The sequence below is a fragment of the Notolabrus celidotus genome, chromosome 6 (genome assembly GCF_009762535.1).
Source record: "Notolabrus celidotus isolate fNotCel1 chromosome 6, fNotCel1.pri, whole genome shotgun sequence".
NCBI classification, from domain to species: Eukaryota; Metazoa; Chordata; class Actinopteri; order Labriformes; family Labridae; genus Notolabrus; species Notolabrus celidotus.
Genome location: NC_048277.1, coordinates 23,926,649 through 23,948,868, shown reverse-complemented (window position 1 = coordinate 23,948,868; position 22,220 = coordinate 23,926,649). Strand labels below are relative to the sequence as shown.

The window sequence follows — 22,220 nt, the reverse complement described above, 5'->3', positions numbered from 1 at the left end:
AGAAGCAATGACACTTATACCGTGTCAGTAAAGACACTTGTGATGTATGGTACACCTGGGAGCAGGAGTAGATTAATGTAACAGTCCAAACATACTGGAAATGCATCTGTAGTGCTTCGTTTCCTCCATTACGCTCACTGTGTGTGTGTGTGTGTGAGTGTAGTAATGTTGCAGCTGTTGTGACTCCTCTTTTTTTTTTCCCCCACCCGGGTGATGTAGGACATCTGGCTACCAGGAAAGGATGATACAAGTTTAGTGAAGCTAAAGCAGCAAAAAGCAAACACATTTTAAAGTGCACATAATAAAGATGCCAGGAGGTAAGATTCAGTGTAGTGGATGGGTAAGATGTTAGTATACAGCCTGTCAAAGAGTCATATTTTCTTAAATGAAATCAATGTCACTACAGTCGCTACAAACACTTTTTTTATTAGGGTGCAGACATCCATTCAATATATTAGAAAACCAACATGTGAAGAAAGGCTACGTGGAATTGAACTTCAAAAAGGGTATTATTCAAGACTAATATTTATACAAATATAATACACATAACCATGCTCCCTTGCAAGAGAGGAATTGATAATGAAAAACTATGAAAAAAAAATCTTTATCCATGGTATTAATTAAAACCATTCATAGCATGATAGGCTTCGAGAGAACAGCAACTTCTATAACTGTGCAATGACCTTTAGCTATTGGTAACTTCTCCCTCCTCTTACGGAGTGAGAAGTAAGTTCGTCTGGAGGATGGACAAAGCCTTGCAGATCTTTTTATTGCTTTGCAAAGAGTAAAGTGCTGTGGTCGACTGACCTGGTTCTGTGGTCATGATTCTTTTTTTTTCTTTAAGAGCATGGAGTGTGTCTGTTGTCACAAAAATATAAATGTGGGGGAGGTGCATAGGTGGAGAGGTAGGTGGGTTCAAACACTTGCATGTGGAAACAAAACAACCCAACAGCTTCATGGACTTCCCCTGTCGTCTGGACGTTGTTGAACGTAAAGTCAGAGCCTGAAGTGGCTTGCTCTTTTGACAGATCTTCACCAAAAAGCTTCTTGACGACAAATAGGATTTTAACTGTGCGTGGGGTTAAATTTGTGAATTATGTGACGAGAGTGTATTCAAATACAATAAATACTATGTAAAGTGGGAGCTTTAAGGCCCAAGCTGCCTCGTGTGCTCGTGGAATGTGCATCGAGGAAGTGTGTGATGCACGCAATGGGAATGTGTGTGCATGTTTGGTGTCCCCCTGATGCACAGTCGAAGTTCATAGATGTTGGTTTGTGTGCTACACCAGCCATGGTAGCAGGCTGGCTGTTGTCAGGTTTCATATTGCTGCTGTTGGAGCCTCTGACCAAATGTCACAGACATTCATGCAATAGGTCTTCCTGTGACAAAGTGGGCAATAAGGCACACAAAAGCCTCTCCAACTGTTCACAGAGAGGCGTCACAATCCAAGTCAAGCTGTTGTGCTCATGTACGTGTAGGACAGTCTGCTGCGTCTCTCCCCCCTCTCTTGCTCTTTGGCACTCGGAGGAATGTGTGGTAGGATGGAGGGATGGTTGGATGGATGGGTGGGTGTATAGAGGGAGGGGGTGGTTCCCTGCTCTTGGTGTCTTTCGCTCTCACAGTCTATTTGGAGAGTTTGCTGATGACACGGATCAGTGCTCCATTTTCATCTTTAAGACGCTGGTTGTCTGCTCTCAGGTCAACCAGAACCTTGTGGGGAACAAAGTGAGCTCACATTAAACCAAATAAAGTCATTTAAACTGTTTATTTTAGTTTGTTATGAAATGCTGGATGTTGGGATGAAATATTATCTTCAGTTAAAACAACAGTGCAGAAGAAGCACTGATTAACAAAAGTGAAGGGTCGCTTCGATTTTTTGAGGTAAGCCCTTGCAATGAGTCTACATGCACAACATCATCAACTGTCCTAGCTTAATGTATAAATTATTATTAATCTTGTTTACATCTATTATTATTATCCATCACAGTTCCAAGAACGTATTGAAAAGATAAAAACTATAAAATGTTGCATCAGTCTGTAAAAACAATTAAAAATGAAGGACGCGTGAGTCGAATGGAAGACTCATTTTAAGTGTGGCACTAATCTTTTGCTGCTACACTCTCATTTGGTCTTAAAAGTTCTGAAATAATGATAAAGATGTGAAGTCATTTTAATGTCAGAATCCTTTTCAGGGTCAACTTACAAAACACCCTCAAACTGTCAACTTTGACTCCACTCACAACCTTCAAGCTAAAACTTCAACAGTTTTTAGTTGACTGTTGCTCCTGCTGATCACTTCGGACTTTACTTACATGCACAGTTATATATACACACATACTTTTTTACACCATGCGCACATTTCTTGTTACTTGTTCGCTTTTGTTCTATTTTATGTTTATATGTCTCTGTGTGTATGTGTTCCTGTTTAAAAATGTTCATTTTATTTTGGTTTACAAAGTCATAAATAGCCTGAAGTTGCCAAAACATGATTCTATTCTCACATTAAGGAATAGAGATTGTTAAATCAATACCAGGATCGGATCGGCAGATACCAAAGCCCAGGTATCGATATCGGTGACAGGACCTAAAAAGTGGTATCAGTGCATCCCTAATTTTTACCTGGTAAAATAAAGGTCTAAAAAAAAAGTAAGGGTCTAATTAAATGTATAAAGGTTATAAGAACAAGCAAAGATGTCTGTGTGGCAAAGAACCTTTATTAATCTAGATGTGATCGTTTTTTTTTTTAGCTGTTATCATAGCTTGTTAAAAGAATTCAAATCAAAAGACTATCATTTTAGAAGTAGCTTCTTAGCTCAGTTGGTTGAGGAGGTTAATTTCACCTTTAAATCTGTACACTATATATGAAGCTGCCAGCGAGCTTAGCATAAAGACTTGCAACAGAAGGAAACAGCAATCTAGTATTACATTTAGCCACAAAGTCTCAACATATGTAATGCCATATGCTTTAAAGAGATGTTAAAGTATGTTTAAACGTCTACAAATAGATAAGAAAACTGAAACCTATGAATTCATAGACAGTATTTTTCAAACACAGATAGCAGAGAGGGTCAAACGCTGCCTCTGTGAACTGCAGTCCATAAAAAAGTTTTGTAGCCTCAGAATAAAAGCTGGCAGCTTCCTTATCCAACTTTTAGAACAAAAAAAACTTCCTACAATACTGGATAGTGCCTTTCTAGTAAAAAAAACAAACACTTTCCCTTTTGTTCTGCATTATTAGAGTCATTGTGTCATTGCATACCAAAAGTTATGTGAGCAAGGGATCAGATGGGCAAAAATTCCTGTATGAGGTAGTTTTTAGAACTGCCATCAATGTGAAAAACAACCAAATTAATGATCACATGTGTTTAATAAGTAGGCACACCCATTGCAGACACTTTGCTTTATAAAACAGCTCCACACCAACGCTGGCCTGCACAAGCTAAAGCTGAGCTTCACAAGCAAGAGCATGCAGAGTGTGTGTGTGGCCATGATTCTTCCCAAACGTGTACTCACCTTTAGCTCCTCCTCCAGCTCTGCCATTCGCCGCTCCAACATCCTCCGGTCCTGATGATGCCAGGAGGAAAGTGAGGGGAAGTGGGATGAGCAGAGAGAAAGTGAGGTAGAAGAAGAGGTTGAGTGAAAACAGGTGAGAGAGTGAGTCAAAGTTGGGAGAAAGAAAGGAGAGAGCGTCAACAGACAGCAGGGGTGGCAAAAGTGAGGCAGTTGAAGCCCAAACAAAAAACCACATGTAGCTCCATCAGCAGGGATGCGTTACCTTTCTCTCCAGCTCTAACAAGGCGGAGCAGTCAGTGAAGCGCTCCTGTCGCTGTAGGGTACAAAATATAAACACCATCAGCATCATGACTGCAGCAGTTAACATGATCACAAACACCTCAGTGTACAGGAGGACCTTCCCAATTAAAGCAACTAAACAACAACCTCCACCCGAGACCCTCCTTTTCTGCCGTATCTGATTTTACCAGTGTCATATGTATTGTCACTGATGCCTGATCTGTTCTGTACCCCAGAGGGTCTTTGCTGCTGCAGCTCTCCATGCCTTTGCGGCTTTTCATAAGGCATTTTTCGACCGCAGGAACTTTACCCCGAAACTAGGGACTTTACCCCTGAAGTACGTGAGTTTCGACCGGAGGAACCAGGGTCTAAATTAAGTTCAGGGGTAGATAATCTCACCCCGGAAAAGCCCTTGCTTGGGGGGTAGTACTTTTCAAAGGTCTTTCGGTTGAACGTAACAGTGTTTGTGGAGTTTACACATTTGTTGAAACACAGATGGAGTTCCTGAGAATCTACAATCTACCCGGGACTTCAGGCAGCGGTTGAAACGCAGACATCATTGGGGGCACAGGAACCTTTTAGCTCCGGGGAAAGTAGTTCTGGGGGCTAAAAGACCTCGGAACTCTTGGTCAATATGCGCCTATTAATGCACATGAAAGAGAGGGGAGGTGTTCTCTACTCACTTCAGGCTTTGCCCTTCCACGTACAAATATGGAAGGGCAGGGAGCTCCCAGAACAGAGCCCAACTGCCAAATATAACTTATTGCATGCAAATAATGAATTATTTCGACGTGACTGAATTGTAATTTAATGATGAGAACTTAAACCTTCATTAGCCCTGCTCATGTCAGACCATGTAAGGCCGGAGAGGTAAAACCTTCTGAATGCATTGATTAGGAATAGTTCTTTCTAGTGATTAAAAATGTAGCTGTTAACTGAATTCTTTTTTCTTTTTCCATTCATGCCACATCATTTCTCTTTAACGCAGATCCCCAGAGATGCTTGTTATGGTACTATCTTTTAAAAAAAGACATTTGGCTAGGTTTGGAGAGGGTATGACAAGTGCTAGCTTCCCCGTCTGAACGCAATAAGAAAATCCTTGTCAAATATAAAGACCTGGTTCAAAACAAGGCTTTCTAATTGCCTGTGCATGGTTGAGGTGCATTTTAGGTTTCATTTTAAGATTTTATTGTTTGTTTTTGAATCTTTAAATGGAATCACTCCACAGTACATCACCGACCTCCTGCAAAGCTACACTCCCACGAGGTCTTTGAGGTCTACAGGACAGCAGCTTCTTGTGGTCCCTAAGACCAGGCTGTAAACCAGGGGTGGCTGTGCCTTCTCAGCAGTGCCCCCCAAACTGTGGAACGAGCTACCCCCCCATGTTAGATTGTCACCAACATTACTGACTTTTAAACCCCGCCTTAAAATATATTTTTACTCCTTGGCTTTTAACCCAGCTTGAGAGTTGTGTGGTCTCTGTTTCTGTCTGTTCTTTTATTTGATATTTTATTTGCTCTTATAGTGTTTTTATTCTATTTTCTTTTTGTATTATTATTATTATTTGTAATTGTTTTATTTGTTTTATCATGATTGTTTTACTCTATTCTATTTTATTTTCTGTTTTATATTCTGTGTGTTTTTACTTATTTTACCTCACTGTGCAGCACTTTGTTAAACTTAATTTTTTTTCCAAATGTGCTATATAAATAAAGTGGATTGGATTGGATATAACATTAACTTGTGAGCCAGTCAGCTTGTTTGTGTCATCACCTGTGCGGCCTTCTCCAGATCCAACCTGGTCTGACTGACAATCCTCTGGGTGTCCTGCAGCTGAGACTGGAGCTGACTGTTTTCTCTGGACACCTCTTCGAATAACTGACGCACACATACAAAGCAGTAAATAATAATACAAATTTTTTAAACGGATATAATATTTGACCTTTGTAGCACAAGTTCCACTAACCTTCTTAAAATCCTTGGGGTCGGAGCTTCCTCCCAGGGAACAGTCATTATGGGATAGATCCAACCTGAGCAGAAAAGCAGAGGTCAGAGAAACACCTATTTAAGAGATTGCACTTCAGGAATGAAGGAATCAAACAGATCAAAGGCTGAAACATACCTGGAACTCAGGTGATGGTCTGTCTGTAATTAAGAGAGGACAAACAAACAAGTTTGTCTGGTGTCTAAGGTTACAGTCCACTGAGGCGACTACAAAAACACACACTAAGACACACCTGTTGATCCAGGACAGTGCCTGAGAACTCTTCTTCTCCACTGGGATCATTGTCATCACTCTGCAGATGACACACACAGCACAACACACTCTTAACACTGTTGAACTAGTCTCTTATGCCTAGAATGGGTTTTAATGTATCCGCTTTGACGGGACCTACCTCCCCGGTCCTTTGAGCCTTTCTTCTGGCTCGAGCTTGCCTCCTCTCCCTGCGTTCTCTCGCCCATCGCTCTGTCTCACTCTCCCCAGTGCTGGCCTCTAGATCTGGAACAAAGCCAGACAGCAGCATTTGTTTAGAAGAAATGTTTCTACACTGTAAATGTCTATGTTTTGTCGGGAAAGAGGAAGTGGGTGTTCGCACCTCTCCTTTCAGACGTCTGAGGCCGTGCAGTGCCAGTGGGCTGTGTGAGGCCCAGCAGGTCCGACTTCTGCAGACTGGCGATGCGACTCCTCCAGCTCATTTCCTGTAAACACAGTAACCCCTGCTCTGTGATGTCGCATGACATTATGCAAGAGGGGAAAAGCAGGCCCATTTTGAAATATGATTCTTACCCCTTCCTCTCCCTTCTTCGATTTTGCCTCCTTCTCTTTCTCCCTCTCCTCCTCCTCCTTCTTCTCTCTTCCTTTGTTGTCGGTCTTCATTGTTTTCTCAGCCTCCTGCAGGTCTGTTAGCGTCACCCCCTTGATGAGACAAAGAAATAATATCATCTCATTAGCCACGCGAACACGTGATGCTTCCAAAGTTCATGAATTTAAATGGTTCTGAGCAGGTGGTGTTTTTGTACCTGGGTGGAGCGGCGGGATTGCCGTGCATGTCGTGAGCGAGCCTTCCTCTGTGCCTCCGCTTCCTCATCACGCACTGGTGTCAGATATGACCTACCCAAGACACACAGATAGTGAGGATCATGCTTTACAGATATCCAAACTCTTTGCCATAGGCACACACGGACAAAAGCCTCACTTGCGCCTCTGCTTGGTCTCCTGATCCCCCGTGGTGGAGGTGGTTACAGCAAACTGATTCTTCTTCTCCACCTGTTCCTGAGGCATTCTGATGGACAGAGACAAGAGATGGATTACAGATCCTGCAGGTAACTGAGGTAAATAAACTCCAAGTATCAAAGTGTAATACCTCTGGGCTATGACACTGTTCAGGCGGCCGAGTCCGGCAGAGCTTGTCCCTGTGCTGGCTGAGGTTGCAGTAGGGTCATCCAGTCTCCTTCCATAGGATGAGCTGGTGAGACAAATCTCATTGGGAAAACAATAGCATCTTTCACAGTCACGCACACACATTAGTATGCACTGCTGGGGGGGTGACACAGCAACAACAATCCCACACAAGCAGGAGAGCAAACAAATACAAGACGTGCAGTGGGCAGCCGGACTGACCTGTGAAGCAAAGAGGGGGTGGAACTAGTGAGATCATTCCCTGATTGACTATGGAGGCGCCGGGTGTAAGAGGAGCTACGGCTCAGCCAGCTGAGGAGGGAGAGACAGGGTGACAAGGGCACATATGCAGTGACTCAGAAAAACAAGATTCTGGTTTCACAAGCGCAGGAGCACACGAGAGCACAGGCCCCACCTGTTAGAGTTGTCAGGGCTGCTGTCTGGTATACTGAAGAGCCTCCGTGTCGGGATGGGTGGCACCCGAGCGAGCCTGGGCTCCTGAGGACATGAGAGTTTGATTTCATGTGAGGGTGTGAAAGAAGCCTTTATCTGGCCCGTCTGGTTACATTCACAAGTTAATAACTGTTTTTAAGTGTGTATAAAGCTCATTTGAGCGCCCAAGATACAGACCTTAGTGTCGGTTTCAGAGCTGAGGCGGGGACTGGAGGCAGAGCGGGTCATGCCCAGGACCGATTCTGCAGGTCTGCTGGTGTCTTGGGTAGAATCGGACAGACCAGCTGAGCCTAGAGTCACTGAGCTGCCTGCTTTCCTCAGAGAAGTTCTCCAGGAGCCCGGAGCGGGGGCTTCTGTGGCTGGAGGCTTGCTCTGGTCCTGCTATGGAGCCAGGAAACAGTCACAGTTGTTATATTTCATTATTACTTCAACAGCCACTCTATGATGCATTCTTCATTGTTTACCTTTTTCACTTGGCTGGCAGGAGTACTTGTTGACATGGAGGTAGAAAGCAGGCTGCTTGTGTTGCGTTTGTTGTTCAAGTTGTTTATGATCTCTCTGTTTTTTGCCTTTTCTGCAGAAGTTTATAAATAACAAGTGACATCATTAAAAAGGTAATTAAATCTGGGAGTTCAAAACACAGACAACATCACGCTTTCTCACCAGACTCTGCGTCGCTCTCTGATTCGCTCTCCTCCTCTGAGCTGGAGCTGCTGGAGGCCTTCCCCTGGTTCTGTGTCTGTCCCGCCTGGCCTTCCTCCTCCTCTTCTTCAGCTGGGCTGCTCGGCAGGGCGGGAGGTGGGTGCTTCTCTCGCTCATGGAGGCAGATCTTCTCCTTACTGCTCATACGAGAGATAGAAGTCCTGCAGGGGCGGGGCCAAGGTGGGGTGGAAGGACAGGTGGCATGCAGGGAGCTGATCAGTGAGGGCAATCATTCCACGTGCAGCCGATTAGAGGGAGCATGCACTAATCAACACGTCGTGAGTGGAACAAGGGGGTCACGTTCTGTGATGTCATGTGTAGCACTCTATCCTGTCACTGATCAGCATTCAGCTACGAGCCACTTCTACCCTTCTTCTTCTACATCTATTCCCCCAACATGCAAGACTGCAAACTTTGCACAAACTAACAGCATTACTGACAGATCCTCCTATCTTTACTTTGGTTTTGAAGTTCTGAGGTGTTGCAGGTCTGTATTTTGTTCAGCTCACGTAGCTAATCATGTTGCTAATGCAGCGGTGACTGTCAGTAAATCTGTTTCTGCTACATAATGATACTGATGTACTAATTTGAAATAGCACAAAGGTGATAGAGTGGTATTTCATTTTTAAATTTTCTATTATAATTAAAGCTCCTGTGAGGAAGTTTCCTCCTGTTAAGAGACAGACTGAAATGAATTGATGTCTATAAATAGCCGCAACAGCACACAAGGCCATCAGATAAAGTGGGACTATTCTTTGACAGTTATTTTGAACGCCTGGTATCACTGCCACCCTGGCTGGTGTCATGGAAGGTGATCAACAACACACTGCTTACAGCTTTTGTTTACATTTACCACACAGCTATTGATACATGTGGCCTTTAATTTAAAAAAAAAGCAACATGTGAATGCTTTATTTTATTTATGTTTTCTGTTTCCTCTGTTTGATGGCAGAGTAGCTTATTATTTGTCCCTCTCTCTTCTTTCCAGTGTGTTAGACAAAGTAGTTCATTAAAAAGGAGCGGCAACCTCCAGTGCTGAAAAATGAAGCCCAAGCAAAAAATTCAAAAAGCTGCTGTTCCTCAAGTGTCCACTTGAGGCTGGCTGCAAAGGCAGAGGAATCCTCTTTAAGCCTCATGCCAATTTGGACGCCAGAAATAAACATGTTTAAAATGATAATAATTTTTTTCTTTATACATAATTTCTTTGATAGAGATAACTGTAAACAATGAGTTCATTTTTTCATAACTCTTATTTTGATTGTATGTATTGTAGCCAAGTGTTATGCATCATTTTGCATGATTTTGGGCTAATTTGACTGACGGGTGGGCACAATTTAGCTCTTTACTAGCCAGCTAGGCTCTGGCGTCAGCTCTTCTCTTTTGTCTCGTTTCCACCAAGCGGTCTGGTATGGATCAGTACAGTTTGGTACGGGTTGGATCGGTAATGCCTGATCCTGTTTGCGTTTCCACAGCCAATCGTGCCCTACTTGGTGGGCAGCGTGTAAGCCGGATGCCGATAGCCGCGTCAGCTACGTAATAGCATGACGTCATGGCAGGGCGACACAGTGTACCCCGCCAATAAATGCAACGAAGAAGAAAAACAGGAGGAAAGTCTGCACCTCCGTGGTCGACCATGAAACGCTGTTTCTTGACGCCATTTTCCATATAAAAAAAGTTATCTTCCCGAAGTCCACTGGAGATTTAAACATGGCAGGGTTATGTGTTGTTCTTTATTACCGCTGTTGCACGGGAAGTGACGATTCTTTCAACCAATTAACCGACTGCAGTGTTTCTATCTCCACCTACTGGGGTCGGATCCGTATGTCTGGCACCCCAACAGAAGGGTACCAAAAAGTGGGACAATACGGCTCTGTAATTTGGGGACCTGTCCTGGTTTTAGTCAATGGAAACGCTACAAAATGCGTGCCGTACCAAGAGGAACCGAACTGAACCGTTTGGTAGAAACTGGGCTTTTGATAGTTTGGCTGAAAGTTAGAGTTTTCCAATATGGCAACCACCACTGTTGGGGTTAATGTTCCCTTTTCAGAAACCAATCAGTGACTGCATCCATATTTTATACAGATAGAGATTAAAACCAAGCTGAACTTGTAGTGAAGTGTTTTGGACTTTTAGAGTGTACAACGTTTCTAACTTTCATTCCTCCAATGAGTGAATATGACATGCTAAAAGCAATTACAGTATAAATCAAGGACACAGACTATTTCTTACTGCTACATCTATCCCATGTCAGGTCAGCAGATAGAGGTAATATAGCTCAAGGAATGCTGGAGCAGTAAACATCATGTCATGCAGACTACTGGTACTGGGATTACTGGGATCCAGCTGAGGAACAGCATAGCAGGGTGCCCAAGAACACACAAACCCATGCCCAACACACCAGCACATTGGCACTGACCTGCGTGGGCGAACTGGTACCATGGATATCTGCGGGCTGGTCTCAATAACAGGAGTCTGTTTCTCTTTCTCGCTGCGTAACTGAAGAGGAATATAAACAGTCATAAACACAGAGAACATTCAGCGCTGTAATGCCATCAATCATATCAGGTTTATCTAACGGAGCGAGATAGTCGGGGGGACTCACAGCATTCTGTTTCTTCTGCAGCTCCTCCAGAGAGTCCACCAGGTTCTCGTCTGCAACATCTAGAGGGGTTTGGCCCTACAAGGACATCCACAGAGTATCATTACACAGGGCTAAAGTTGAGGGTTTAATCATTAGAGCTTTAGAAGGTTGTTTGTTAGCACTCACCACATTGTTAACAGCACCCATGTCACACATGTTGTCAGCAAGAAGGCTGCACACCTCCTCCTGTCCCCAGTGAGCTGCCGCATGCAGGGGCGTCCACCCATCTGTGTCTGTGCTGTCCACATCTACTACACACTGCAGCAGCACCCTGAACAAAGTCAGGAGGAGGAGGACATGAACAAGAGGGAGAGACGATGAGGAACATTAGAAGGAGAGGAGACGGTAATGAATAAAAGCTGTTTGACTTAGTGTGTTACCCAAATAAGACCAAAGCTAACAACTCACTTCAGAACTTCTATGTAGCCTTTGGCAGCAGCAACGTGCAGAGCGGTTGCCTTGGTGTTCGGGTGAGGTGTGAGTGTGCCACCTCCTGCCAGCACTGCCTCAGCGTCCTGGAGCATGATCCTCTCCTCCTCCTTTCTGGCCTTGTCCACATCTATTCCTGAGATTAAAAACAACAAACAGCAGAGTCTGAAAATGCAGATTGGTACTGTAAACTCCAATTTTATACTTTTCTATTTTGGGTTTTCATACTTGTACGCTATATTTTTCATTCTTGAGTCTAGGCTCATAGTGGATCAAATAAACGAGGGTATTAAAGAGTGATAAAGATAAAAGCCTGGAGCCAAAGTGCGCAAATAAACTATGAAGGTCAGAGAACATGAGGTAGACAGGGACTCTGTCCTTGATTCTTGCTCTACTTCTGTCAACTCAGAGCTCTTCAAGTGTGGCTGCTGCTTCAAACAGAGGAGGAAGTTTCGAGGGCTACAGATTTCTAAGGCCGATTCATTTTCATTAGAGCCAAGAAGTGTTACTTTATACAAATTCCAAACCAAGTGGTATTATCCATATCCTCCAGCAGAACTTGATAATCCATTATTATTTTCTCTTGCAAAATTGCCAAATTAATTCATAATAGTCTAAAAAATTACTGGAGGTTCTCTACCATCTTGCCCTTATTTTCCACCATCATTTACAAATAAATTCTTTAAAAATCCTATAATGTGATTTCCTGGATTTTTTTTCTCATTTTGTCTCTCATAGTTGAAGTTTACCTCTGATGAAAATTACAGACCTCTCTCATCTTTCTAAGTAGGAGAACTTGCATAATCAGTGGCTGACTCAATACTTTTTTGCCCCCACTGTGTATATATATATATATATATATATATATATATATATATATATATATATATATATATATATATTATTTTTTTTTTATATTTATATATTTTTTTTAATAAAAAAAAAGGAATTCCAAACCGATTTGGGGAGGAGAGAGCGTGGGATGTGGGAGTCGAACCAACAACCGCTGCCTGATACGCTATTTCAAAATGTTGGCAGCCCCTCTTCGAACTTTATTTGCAAATAATGATCTGAAACTTTGTGTACACACATTCTGAGGTTCACATATACTAGGAGGGCCAGATCAAACCGATATCTAAGATCATTTGTGCCCTCAAGCTGTTGGGTTTTTAAACAAACTGTAGGACCTTGCCATTCTACATCAGATTGTGGTACCTTTGGTCTAATGTGCAGGAAAGATGATGTCATTCACGGGAGTTGTATGGATATGTATTTAAATTAATGTGTGAACTTGTGTTTGTTATTATGTGTGTTGCTTGTGTGTATAGGATGTGTGTAGGACTGCTGTTGCGAACCAAATTGCCCCTTGGGCACAATAAAGATTTTCTAATGTAATCTAGTCTCAGGTCCTCCTCTTCCATCCAACTCACCCTCCCACCTGCCCGCTTGACCACCATGGGGTCGAGAACTCTGGAACTCTCTCCCCCTGGACGAACAAAATTCCAGCTCTCCCACCACCTTCAAATCCCACCTAAAAACTCACCTTTTCTCCCCCAAGCATATGCACTCTAATCCATCTTCTTGTGACTGGAATGACTTCCCCTCCCCCTTTCATTTTTCTAGTATTGTATTCTTTATTCTAATGTATGTATATATTTACTGTTGAGTGTTGCTTTTATTATTGCTATGTTGTAAGGTGAGCTTGGGTGTCCAGAAAGGCGCCTATAAATAAACTGAATTATTATCTAATCTAATGTAGCCGTGATTTAAGACTTTTTCAAGGGAATCAAAAGTGTTAGTTAATTTGGCTTAGTTACTTAATATAGTGAAAGTCTTGGTTTCACAGTAAACGGTTTAAAGCACTGGCAATGTTGAAGTATGCTGCTGTAAGTTTTTATAAAGTTCCTAGGATAAAAACTGTTAATGAGACTGCAAACCTCAGGCCAGTGTCAGGCATCTGTGACAAAAACAGACACACTCAAAGCATCTCTCTTTAATGATTCAATCCTACCGAGCCCATTTCTTATCATATATTAAGCTCAAAGATAAAGGAGCAACCAAACTGTCCCTTCTGCTATCAAACACTCTACACTGTTAGCATATCCTTTATTCTAGCTGCCTCCATGAAATGCAGCTTACTGTTAGATACATTGTTTAATTCCCCACATTGTTCTGAGTCATGTACAGTGCCAGCTTGAGACATAAAACAGAAGAGCACTCACTCTGTTGCTCCTTCAGTGTGTAGACAAATGTAAACATTGATATGTATACATCTAGTCAGTGCCTTTTTATTGGACATAAATCTTACTTTTACATGCGTGGTGTCTAAGAAAAGAAGACTTAAAATGTAAACCCCTTTAGGTCACAGCTATGGTATGAGATGCAACTCAGATGCTACGCTGCAGAGAGCAGATGCAGACAGCTGCATAGATTAGAATGAGAGTGGAACTTTTGTGAGAAGTGAGGAAGCAGGAATGAAATGTTTGGCAAATGTTTCAGCTTGACATATACTTATAACTGTTGGTGATATCTAGATAAATGATCATTCAAACATGGTCATGCAACCTTGACTTTTCAAGGCGTGCTCAGACCAACATCAAAGAAAATGTCTGTGAAGGTTCTCAGTCATCCAGGTCATGATAATCCGAAGCTTGATCCGTAAGGCAACTGGACTGATAGATATTCTTGAAGACGTTTCACCTCTCCTCCGAAAGGCTTTTTCAGTTCTGACCAGACTGGAGAAGAGCTCGAAGACACACCCACGACTGTTAGTAGCTTATATCTTCGAGCTCTTCCCCAGTCTGGTCAGAACTGAAGAAGCCTTTCGGAGGAGAGGTGAAACGTCTTCAAGAATTTCTACCAGTCCAGTTGCCTTACGGATCAAGCTTCGGATCAAAGAAAATATTTGTGATGCATTACTTCAGTTAGTTTGAACCCAGGATTATTTAGGTATGTTCAGATCAAAAGCAATGCAAAAGTCACAGATATGATTGGATGGAGTCATTGCATTCCTCAGGAGAGAATTATAAGTACTAGGCATTTTATCAAAGGAGCGCTTGTTAATCCTTTTGTAGTGGGTCTCAGTTTCACTGTAAATAGTAAGTTACACATAGGCTGAACTGTGGCTTACATCAGCATTATGCATTTGAGAAACCAGATCATTTCGTTGATTTGTTGAAGTACAATTGAAGGATCAAAAAATCTGCTAAAATAACACCATGATGAAAAAGTTAAAAAGTCATGATTTGTCAGACCTGTTTAAAAAAGACGATAAAAACAACTTTTAAAATGCTCGCTCTTTAAGATGACATTGGATCGATCGTGTGCATCACTGGAAGCCAGGTAAGTATGAACACTGACTATCTTCACTAACTTCACCAACAGTCCAATGGATCACTTACTGTGAATATTTAACTTTAAAATGTACAATAATGCTGTTTTTTAAGCATGCTGTCAATCGTCTGGTCTGACACCTACTCCCTCACAGCAGTTTCATCCATAAAAAATAAGTATATGGAAATTTTCAATCGTGTTGCTGATGGTCTAAATTGCTTTTGCAGGTCATAAAAGGGACATCGGTATCAATATGGATCTGTTTAACAACCACTCAAAAACTTCTCATATGAGCTTTAAACAGATCTGTTGCTGAAGTTTTGAATTTCGCAAATTATGCAAATTTAGCATCTTTGCATTAGATAATGTCTATTTCATATTTCCCAGTCGCTCTTGCGAGGTATTCCTTGCATAATAAATTAAATTTGAGTCTGGTCAGAGCAGACTTCTACATTAGTGCTAATCATGATACTAACATAAACATGTGACATACTGTAGTATGCTTTTGGAGATTATCGCAATCTAACAATAGCATGCCTCAACAGAATGGACAACATGACACACTGGACTTTAATTTGGAGTGGACATAATGCCAGCACAGAGTGGATCCTTACCTTGTTTTTTGATTTCCCCTTTGAGAAGTCTCTCCATGGCATCTTCTGTGGCCACGTCCAGAGGAAGCTCTCCTTCACTGTTAACTGCCCCTACATGAGCGCCGTGCTCTATCAGGTACCTACCAAAAAACACAAAACACCAACAACAATCAGTGATGGTTAAACAGGAAGTGGTATAACAAATATTAGTTCAGTGTGTATTCCCTAATTTAACTTTCTGCTACAATACGCTGCAGTGTCTAAACGTACGTCTAAACTGGACTCAAAGGAGGCCATAACTGTCTCAGCCAATAATAAGAGCAATGTAAATCAAGTGACAGTGAAGTGTCAGTGTGGTGATGGTCAACACTTACTTAGCAATCTGGATGAAACCGCAGGAAGCTGCAGCATGTAAAGGAGTCCAGCCCTCGTTGTCCCCTCTGTTGACATCACTCCCGCTCTCCACTAGAAACTGCACCATCTCAGCATTTTCATCGATGCAGGCCTGCCAGATGACACGCAGCCACATGATGGATTACCATAAAAGTATTTGTTGTTGTTCATTTTCAAGGACCCTCAAGATGCACAATGACAAACAGCACCCGTCTGTCACTACAGTAGAAAACATCATTTATTCACTTTGTTTGGTTTGTTTTGGATCAACTGTTGTCACTTCCGAAAACTATTGAATTCAAGTAAAGCACTGAGACTAAAACAATGACTGCTCTGTCTGCTTGATGCAATGACTTTCTGTTAAGTGGGCTGCTAAAGGCCCTCAAGTGCTTTCCAAATAAGTCATTTTCTGGCACAAGGAGGGAAACAGTGAATCTATTTAGCTGCATTTCCTGAGGCCAGGTCTAGCTGAGATCCCGATGTGAGCCAAAATAAGTCCCAAGATGAATCTCATGAGGACCCCATGGTAATATGTAGTGATATGATGCTATCATAATTTCTGCTATCATTTATGGGAAGAATATTCCGAGGATGGGGTAGGGTGTGGGTTTCCTGCAGTTTTTATACTGTGAAAAAAGTTCTGGTGATTGAACCTTAAATCACAAACGTTGCCAGCAGGGTAATATTATTTCATACTGGTTTATAAAATAAATATATAGGAGCTTATCCAGAACAAATAAGTGTTGATCTTGAAACAAGACAGACTGAGTTTGATCTCTGCACTGGCTACCAAGTCAGCAGATTATACTAGAAAACAATAGAGGCAGGTTTTTTTTGTTTCTGAACAAAATACAGGGGTTATTTTTGTCAATAAATGACACTAACAAACTTCAGAACAGATTTTTAGCATTATGCATAAGAAATATGGTTAACACTGATGAAGCTCGGCCTGTCTGAGAGAGCCAGTCCTCCAAAATAAGAAACAACAACAATATTTCTGATTTTCTGGTAAACAATAAGTTAAAGGTCTGAAGTGCCAGTAACAACTATTGGATCCATTTCTTAGAATTAACTTTGCCAACATTCCAAAAAGCCAAAGATATTTACTGAAGCTGAAACACAGAATATAAGATACTTTATAAGAGACTTCTGGTTTTTAACAATAAAAGGGTTAGAAAAATGAGTGGCTTAAGAAATCATACAGGAAGTTTTTTTTTGTTGAGACCTAAGAGGGCGTGTTATGAAATTTTATCCAATGGAAGGGTATCTAGAGGGCACTTTAACATTTTATCCAGTGTAAAGGCATCCAGACTAGGGATGCACGATATTGTATTTTTTGCCGATAACCCATATACCGATATTTTTTTCCGCATACCTAATTGCAGAGATCATCAATTCTCTTCTGTATTGGAATTAGTGTACAGTATTATGGTGATACTCTTAGCACATTTGTTATGCAATATTAATTTCTTGTGCAAAATAAGAATAATACTTAAAACTGCATATTCATTTATGACAATTGCTTTCATACAAAAAGATACATCCTACTTAAAACTTTGATGATGCTCTCCCTGAGACAATCATACTAATCTCCACAACCAGGGCAAATTTGGCCAATTTCACATTTGACATAGTAAGTAAAACCTAACCTCTGTTCACAGGGAACATGTGAAAAGTGCAACTGTACAGCAATTAAACCCAAATTAAATAAAATGGTTTACTCTTTGACAGTACATATGCCTTAATTACTCAGCTACATGTACCTTACAGACTGCTGCTTAAATTCAAATTTAACTTCAAACATGAGCCTAACATGTGTGCAGCAGCCGTTACTTTATCGGCAGATATCGGTTTGTTGGCCGATATCCGATCGTTCATTTTAAAGCCAATATTGGCCGATACCGATTATGTGCCGATAATATCGTCCATCCCTAATCCAGACAACCCTCATTTCGATTTTATGCATTGGTAGGGCTACTGCATTTTTTTCATGAGATTTCCATTGAAATGGCACCGGTGAGGGCATCTACTAGAAAGGCATGGGAGGGTACACCACTAGTACTTCCTGTGTTCTTCCAAGCAGCTCTGCCCACGTCCAGCCACAATCTGTGTTACCAATGTGACTTTTATTTGATAGAGGATATCCATCTATCAAGATATAGTTCTCCTGAAATCATAAATGAGGACTTTGTAAGGGAGTATCAAAAGATGCTCCTCATACTCTGGCAACACGAATGGTGTAGAATGACGTGGTTCATTTCTGGGAGCATTATTTGACAAGGGACATTGTTCTATTGGGATACACGTCTCCTAAAATCTTAGAAAGCTGTAGTAAAAAAAACACAAAGAAATAGCACAAACTGTTAGACTCTGGTATCAAATTTGAGATACAGTACAATGTTTTGAGAAAGGAGCACATCTCAACACTGCATTAAAGTTAAGGAATCACTTTTAATGATTAACTCTACTGACAGCAGAACAAATGTATTGGTGACATAAAATAAATGGTGCATAAAATGACAGTCAACATGTGATACTGTCCTAACAAGGAACTTGCTTTAGAATTGATGTCCTAACTAACGTCTAATGAGATGACATCAGCTCAGAAGCAGCCTGCTCCCCTCACACTTGTATACCCAGCCATTTATCACCACCACAGTAACCTTACAAGACGTCACATACGCTGGTTTCTGAACGGTGTCCATCAGACCGTCTTAAGCCACCTCCTCTAAGAGGCTTTTGGGTTAAATCAACTAATCACAAAGCTTCTACCGGTCGTCAGTCCACCTCATAATATGATATAATTAGTTTGCTAGTAGCGGAGGTCATTTTAAGACCCTGAAACGAGGCTCGTAGTGAAGCCGTAAGAGCCACATCTCGGTGCGTCAAAAGCACCCTTCACTGCCAACAGAAAAGGGGGGAGCCCTCTCAACAAGCGGGTGCTCCAAGCCGGATGAATGAACAGAGGGCACTTCTTGCACCCTGCGTGTTACGAGGGTGCGCACACACAGCCTCCCAGCAGACTCCTTCACTGGGTCATCAAGTGACTCATTGTGGAAATCGCCTCTGACAACAGCGGCTTGTGCTGTTTGAGGAATGTTTTCCATGTCTTCATCTGAAATCCCTGAAGTCCCCAGCATAGGGAATTGGCAGAGGGAAGAAGCAAGAAGCAGAGAGGAGGAGGAGGAAAATGAGGAGGTGGACAAAGGAGTGAGTGAGAGAGAGAGAGAGAGAGAGAGAGAGAGAGAGAGAGAGAGAGAGAGAGAGAGAGAGAGAGAGAGAGAGAGAGAGAGAGAGAGAGAGCATAGTAGAGAAGACAGAAGGGCTTTGGATGGAGAGGACGGAAAGTTTGTAGAGTGTGGGCCTATATTTAATTCTGGTTGCCAGGCAGCCAATGAGCAACAGGGGAGAAAGGGATGGAGTGCAGAAGAGGGACCACACTGGGTGACGGTCCCACGTGGGTACCAACATCCAGCAAGGGAACGTGCTCACTCTCTCTTCTGAACCAGTCATTAGGCATCTTCATCAAATCATATAATTGAGTTAAAATAACAGGGAAAACACCACTTCTCTTTCAGCATGACATCATTGGGAGCACCCAGGCCTGCTGAGCTACAAATCCAGCTCCAGTGGGCAGGAAAATTAAAAGCACTTCATTTTTCTATGTTGACTAAATTCACCTTGATATCAAAGTTAAACTTCTGCAACTGTGAGCTGAGCATATATGCAAAGAGACAGTGATGTGTTTATGTCACAAGGTAGTATAAAGACAGAGGAAATACTGCATCACCGAAAGGCCTGTGTGACAGTGATGTAGTCCAGACTGCTCCTGTGTGTTATGACTGAAGTCAAGAGGAGGGAGGGTCCATAAAGGCCTGTAGAGCTGCATTGAGACTGGGGCATACTCAGAAGAAGTACAGCCTATTTGGGACATGCAAAGCAACAATCCTCAAATTGCAATTAAAGAGGGGCAGATCCTCCTCTCACTCTTTTAGAAATCCGACCTTTAGCAGACAGGCTTTACTTTTTTACTTTCATCTTTGAGAATGTAAAAGACCTGTAGATCAGATGATGAAAACTCCCTTAATTCAATGACCCACTATTTCACTGCGTCTGATGGCCCTGTTGTTGAAGTCTGTGAGGTTTGGTGTGGGGAGACCGATTATCTTAGAAGCTGTCGTGGTTATGCAGCAGAAGAAGAAGCCTTGAGCTGACTAACAAAACAAAGCGGATGGCCCAGCCTACTGAGAGGCTGAAAAACTGTCTCCATTCTCAGAGCACAAATACTCCTGCTGGAACTTAAAACAACAACTCTTTAGATCAAGGGTGCCCAAACTATTCAGCCCACGACCCATGAAATATAGGTGTCAAAGACTCGCGATCCCCACTATCCCTCAAAGTGATTTAATGTGGCTTCATTTAGCTGGTCTGCAGAAAATTACCAATATGAGCATATGGCTGTTTCCTACTGCTACTGATGCTTTTGATTATTAACTGTTCACTAACCCTAAACTTAGGAGTCATCTGACAACAAAGAAAGGCAGAAAACTCATTACATTTTCTATTTTCAAGGTTTTAATTCAAGTTTAGCTACTATTTTTTGTCGATATTCTTTACTATGATGGGTTGAATGTACTATTTTTAGATAACTTTTGTCATTCAACTTTTTTAATTGCATTTTTTTTTCAGTATTTCTTTGTTCACCACAAGCTAACAAATTATATGTGTAACACAAAACCAACAAAGAGAAGGAAAAATACATAAATTCCAGAATTCCATATTAGTCATGCCTATTTGTTATTCTTTTGTGTTTATAGTTGATGTTATATTTATATTTATATTTATATTTGTATGCATTTGTACAAAGAGAGCACAGATAACCATGACAAATTCCTTGTGTGTTCAAGCATACCTGGCCAATAAAGCTGATTCTGATTCTGATAAATACAAATAAATAAATAAATAATAAAAAACAGTACAAACAAAAAGTAAGATAAACATAAGAAAACAAAGTAAGAAAATAAAGTAGAAATAAATATTTTTAGATGACCAAAAAAAAAAAAAAAAAACCTTCAGGAAGACATCTCACGACCCCCCACTAGTGTCTGGCGACCCTCCAGGGGGTCCCGACCCACATTTTGGGAAACCCTGCTTTAGATGATATAATGATGAGTTCAGTTTAAGCTAACTTTTAGTAACTGTTTGATAACTTACAGTGTGATAAAATGATGTTTTGCTGTACTTTTCAAAGTCTAACTCCAGATAAAGTGGATTCTTCTTCGCTGGTTTATAATAAAGAGCCGTTATTTGAGCGAAACGCAGCCGTTAGCTCATTAACATGAACACAAACAGACAGCAGAGTTAATCCAACCTGATGCAGCGCTGTCAGCCCGTCTATGTTGGCGTGGTTAATGTCAGCTCCCTGCCGGAGCAGCGCTGCCACCTCCTCCCGGTCTCCGGCTGAGCAGGCGGCCATAAACACGGCTCCCTGGGCGAACCGGACTTTCGCTCGCCGCGCCCCTGAGCCGCCCAAAGTATCCCGGGCCTCCGAGCCCGTCTGGTCCGTCTCCGAGCCCAGCCATCGCTGCAGCTGATCCTGCCGTCGCTGTTTGGCAGCTTCGGACCGGGAATGGTCAGTGGCCGCCATCTTCCCTGGTCTGTCCCGGACAGATTCAGCTCATGGTACGAGCAGAAGCGGAGTGGATGGTTCGGATTGAGCCTCCCTCGGGCTGTGCCCCCTGGTGGACACACTCTGGAAACCAAGCCGTGAACTTCAGGGAGAACTTCTGACTGAGTGGCAGTCCTGTGCTGCCTTCACGTGCTACTCGGAATTTTTATACACATGGAGGGAAACTTTGTTTTCTAATAATAATTCTGCAATAACATTTTAATTTAACAAATACACAAATAACAAATTACACATGTCATATTGTAACATGATTTATCAGGGAAACACTAAAGAATTCAAGATAACAGCAATAAACAAACCTTAGAGCAGGACTTATTAAGTTTTCTAGAATTAAAGCTGCTTCCTCCTTAAAACTGTTTCGTCTAGTTGAATGTACTTTCATGTAAATCCAATTTAGGTGACGTAAGCAATATGTTTTGTTATGGCCCAAATTCTTAACTAACAATATTCTTTTCCTTTTTTATGTTCACTTGTTTCCTATTGACCTGGAATAAAACTGCAGCTGATGAAATCAATGATTATTAGATGGTTTGGTTATTTTGTGACACTAAAAAACAGGTAGCATTAATCCACACACACAAATACTACACTGCACTTAACTGCAGAGGAAATCCTTAAAATGCGCCTCTGGTGTTGAAATACCCACTGACATATCTACTTCCGTGCACACAGGGAACCTTAATGGAATGTGGACTGTAGAGTATTCAGAGATTTTGTTAAAGGTTGTCAAAAACTTTCTAAGAAACTTCAGGGGGTATTCTTCAAAAGATTTTCTTTGGGCTAACTAGTGGTTT

General features: G+C 41.8%; 1 protein-coding gene across 6 annotated transcripts; it reads right to left on the bottom strand.

Annotated features, from left to right (window-relative positions):
- Window positions 1-401: 401 nt before the first annotated feature.
- Window positions 402-21,533, bottom strand: zmp:0000001167 (protein phosphatase 1 regulatory subunit 12A). Of its 6 annotated transcripts, none has more exons than XM_034685429.1 (25): window positions 21,109-21,525; window positions 15,719-15,849; window positions 15,366-15,484; window positions 11,398-11,554; window positions 11,116-11,260; window positions 10,951-11,025; window positions 10,765-10,844; window positions 8,310-8,509; window positions 8,111-8,220; window positions 7,824-8,027; window positions 7,609-7,691; window positions 7,416-7,505; window positions 7,159-7,260; window positions 6,991-7,077; window positions 6,815-6,905; window positions 6,582-6,710; window positions 6,391-6,493; window positions 6,190-6,293; window positions 6,031-6,090; window positions 5,916-5,938; window positions 5,760-5,823; window positions 5,567-5,671; window positions 3,777-3,827; window positions 3,515-3,565; window positions 402-1,711 (listed from the first exon to the last, which is right to left on the bottom strand). In XM_034685429.1, the coding sequence occupies exons 1-25, from the start codon at window positions 21,382-21,384 to the stop codon at window positions 1,625-1,627; spliced, it is 2,727 nt and encodes a 908-aa protein (XP_034541320.1). In that variant the 5' UTR covers window positions 21,385-21,525; the 3' UTR covers window positions 402-1,624. The 6 variants fall into 6 exon arrangements, with proteins under 6 accessions (XP_034541320.1, XP_034541326.1, XP_034541322.1 ...); XM_034685431.1 differs by having other exon boundaries at window positions 406-1,711; window positions 8,310-8,485; window positions 21,109-21,529; XM_034685430.1 differs by having other exon boundaries at window positions 408-1,711; window positions 7,824-8,024; window positions 21,109-21,453.
- Between the last annotated feature and the right edge of the window lie 687 nt (window positions 21,534-22,220).

Bases quoted from the DNA above. Each gene is read 5' to 3' on its own strand.
- zmp:0000001167 (XM_034685429.1), bottom strand. From the start codon at position 21,384: ATGGCGGCCACTGACCATTCCCGGTCCGAAGCTGCCAAACAGCGACGG. The intron at 11,261-11,397 runs GTGAGTTGTTAG...GACTTTGTTCAG, and splicing joins GGCTACATAGAAGTTCTGAA to GGTGCTGCTGCAGTGTGTAG. The intron at 6,494-6,581 runs GTAAGAATCATA...CTGTGTTTACAG, and splicing joins CGAAGAAGGGAGAGGAAGGG to GAAATGAGCTGGAGGAGTCG.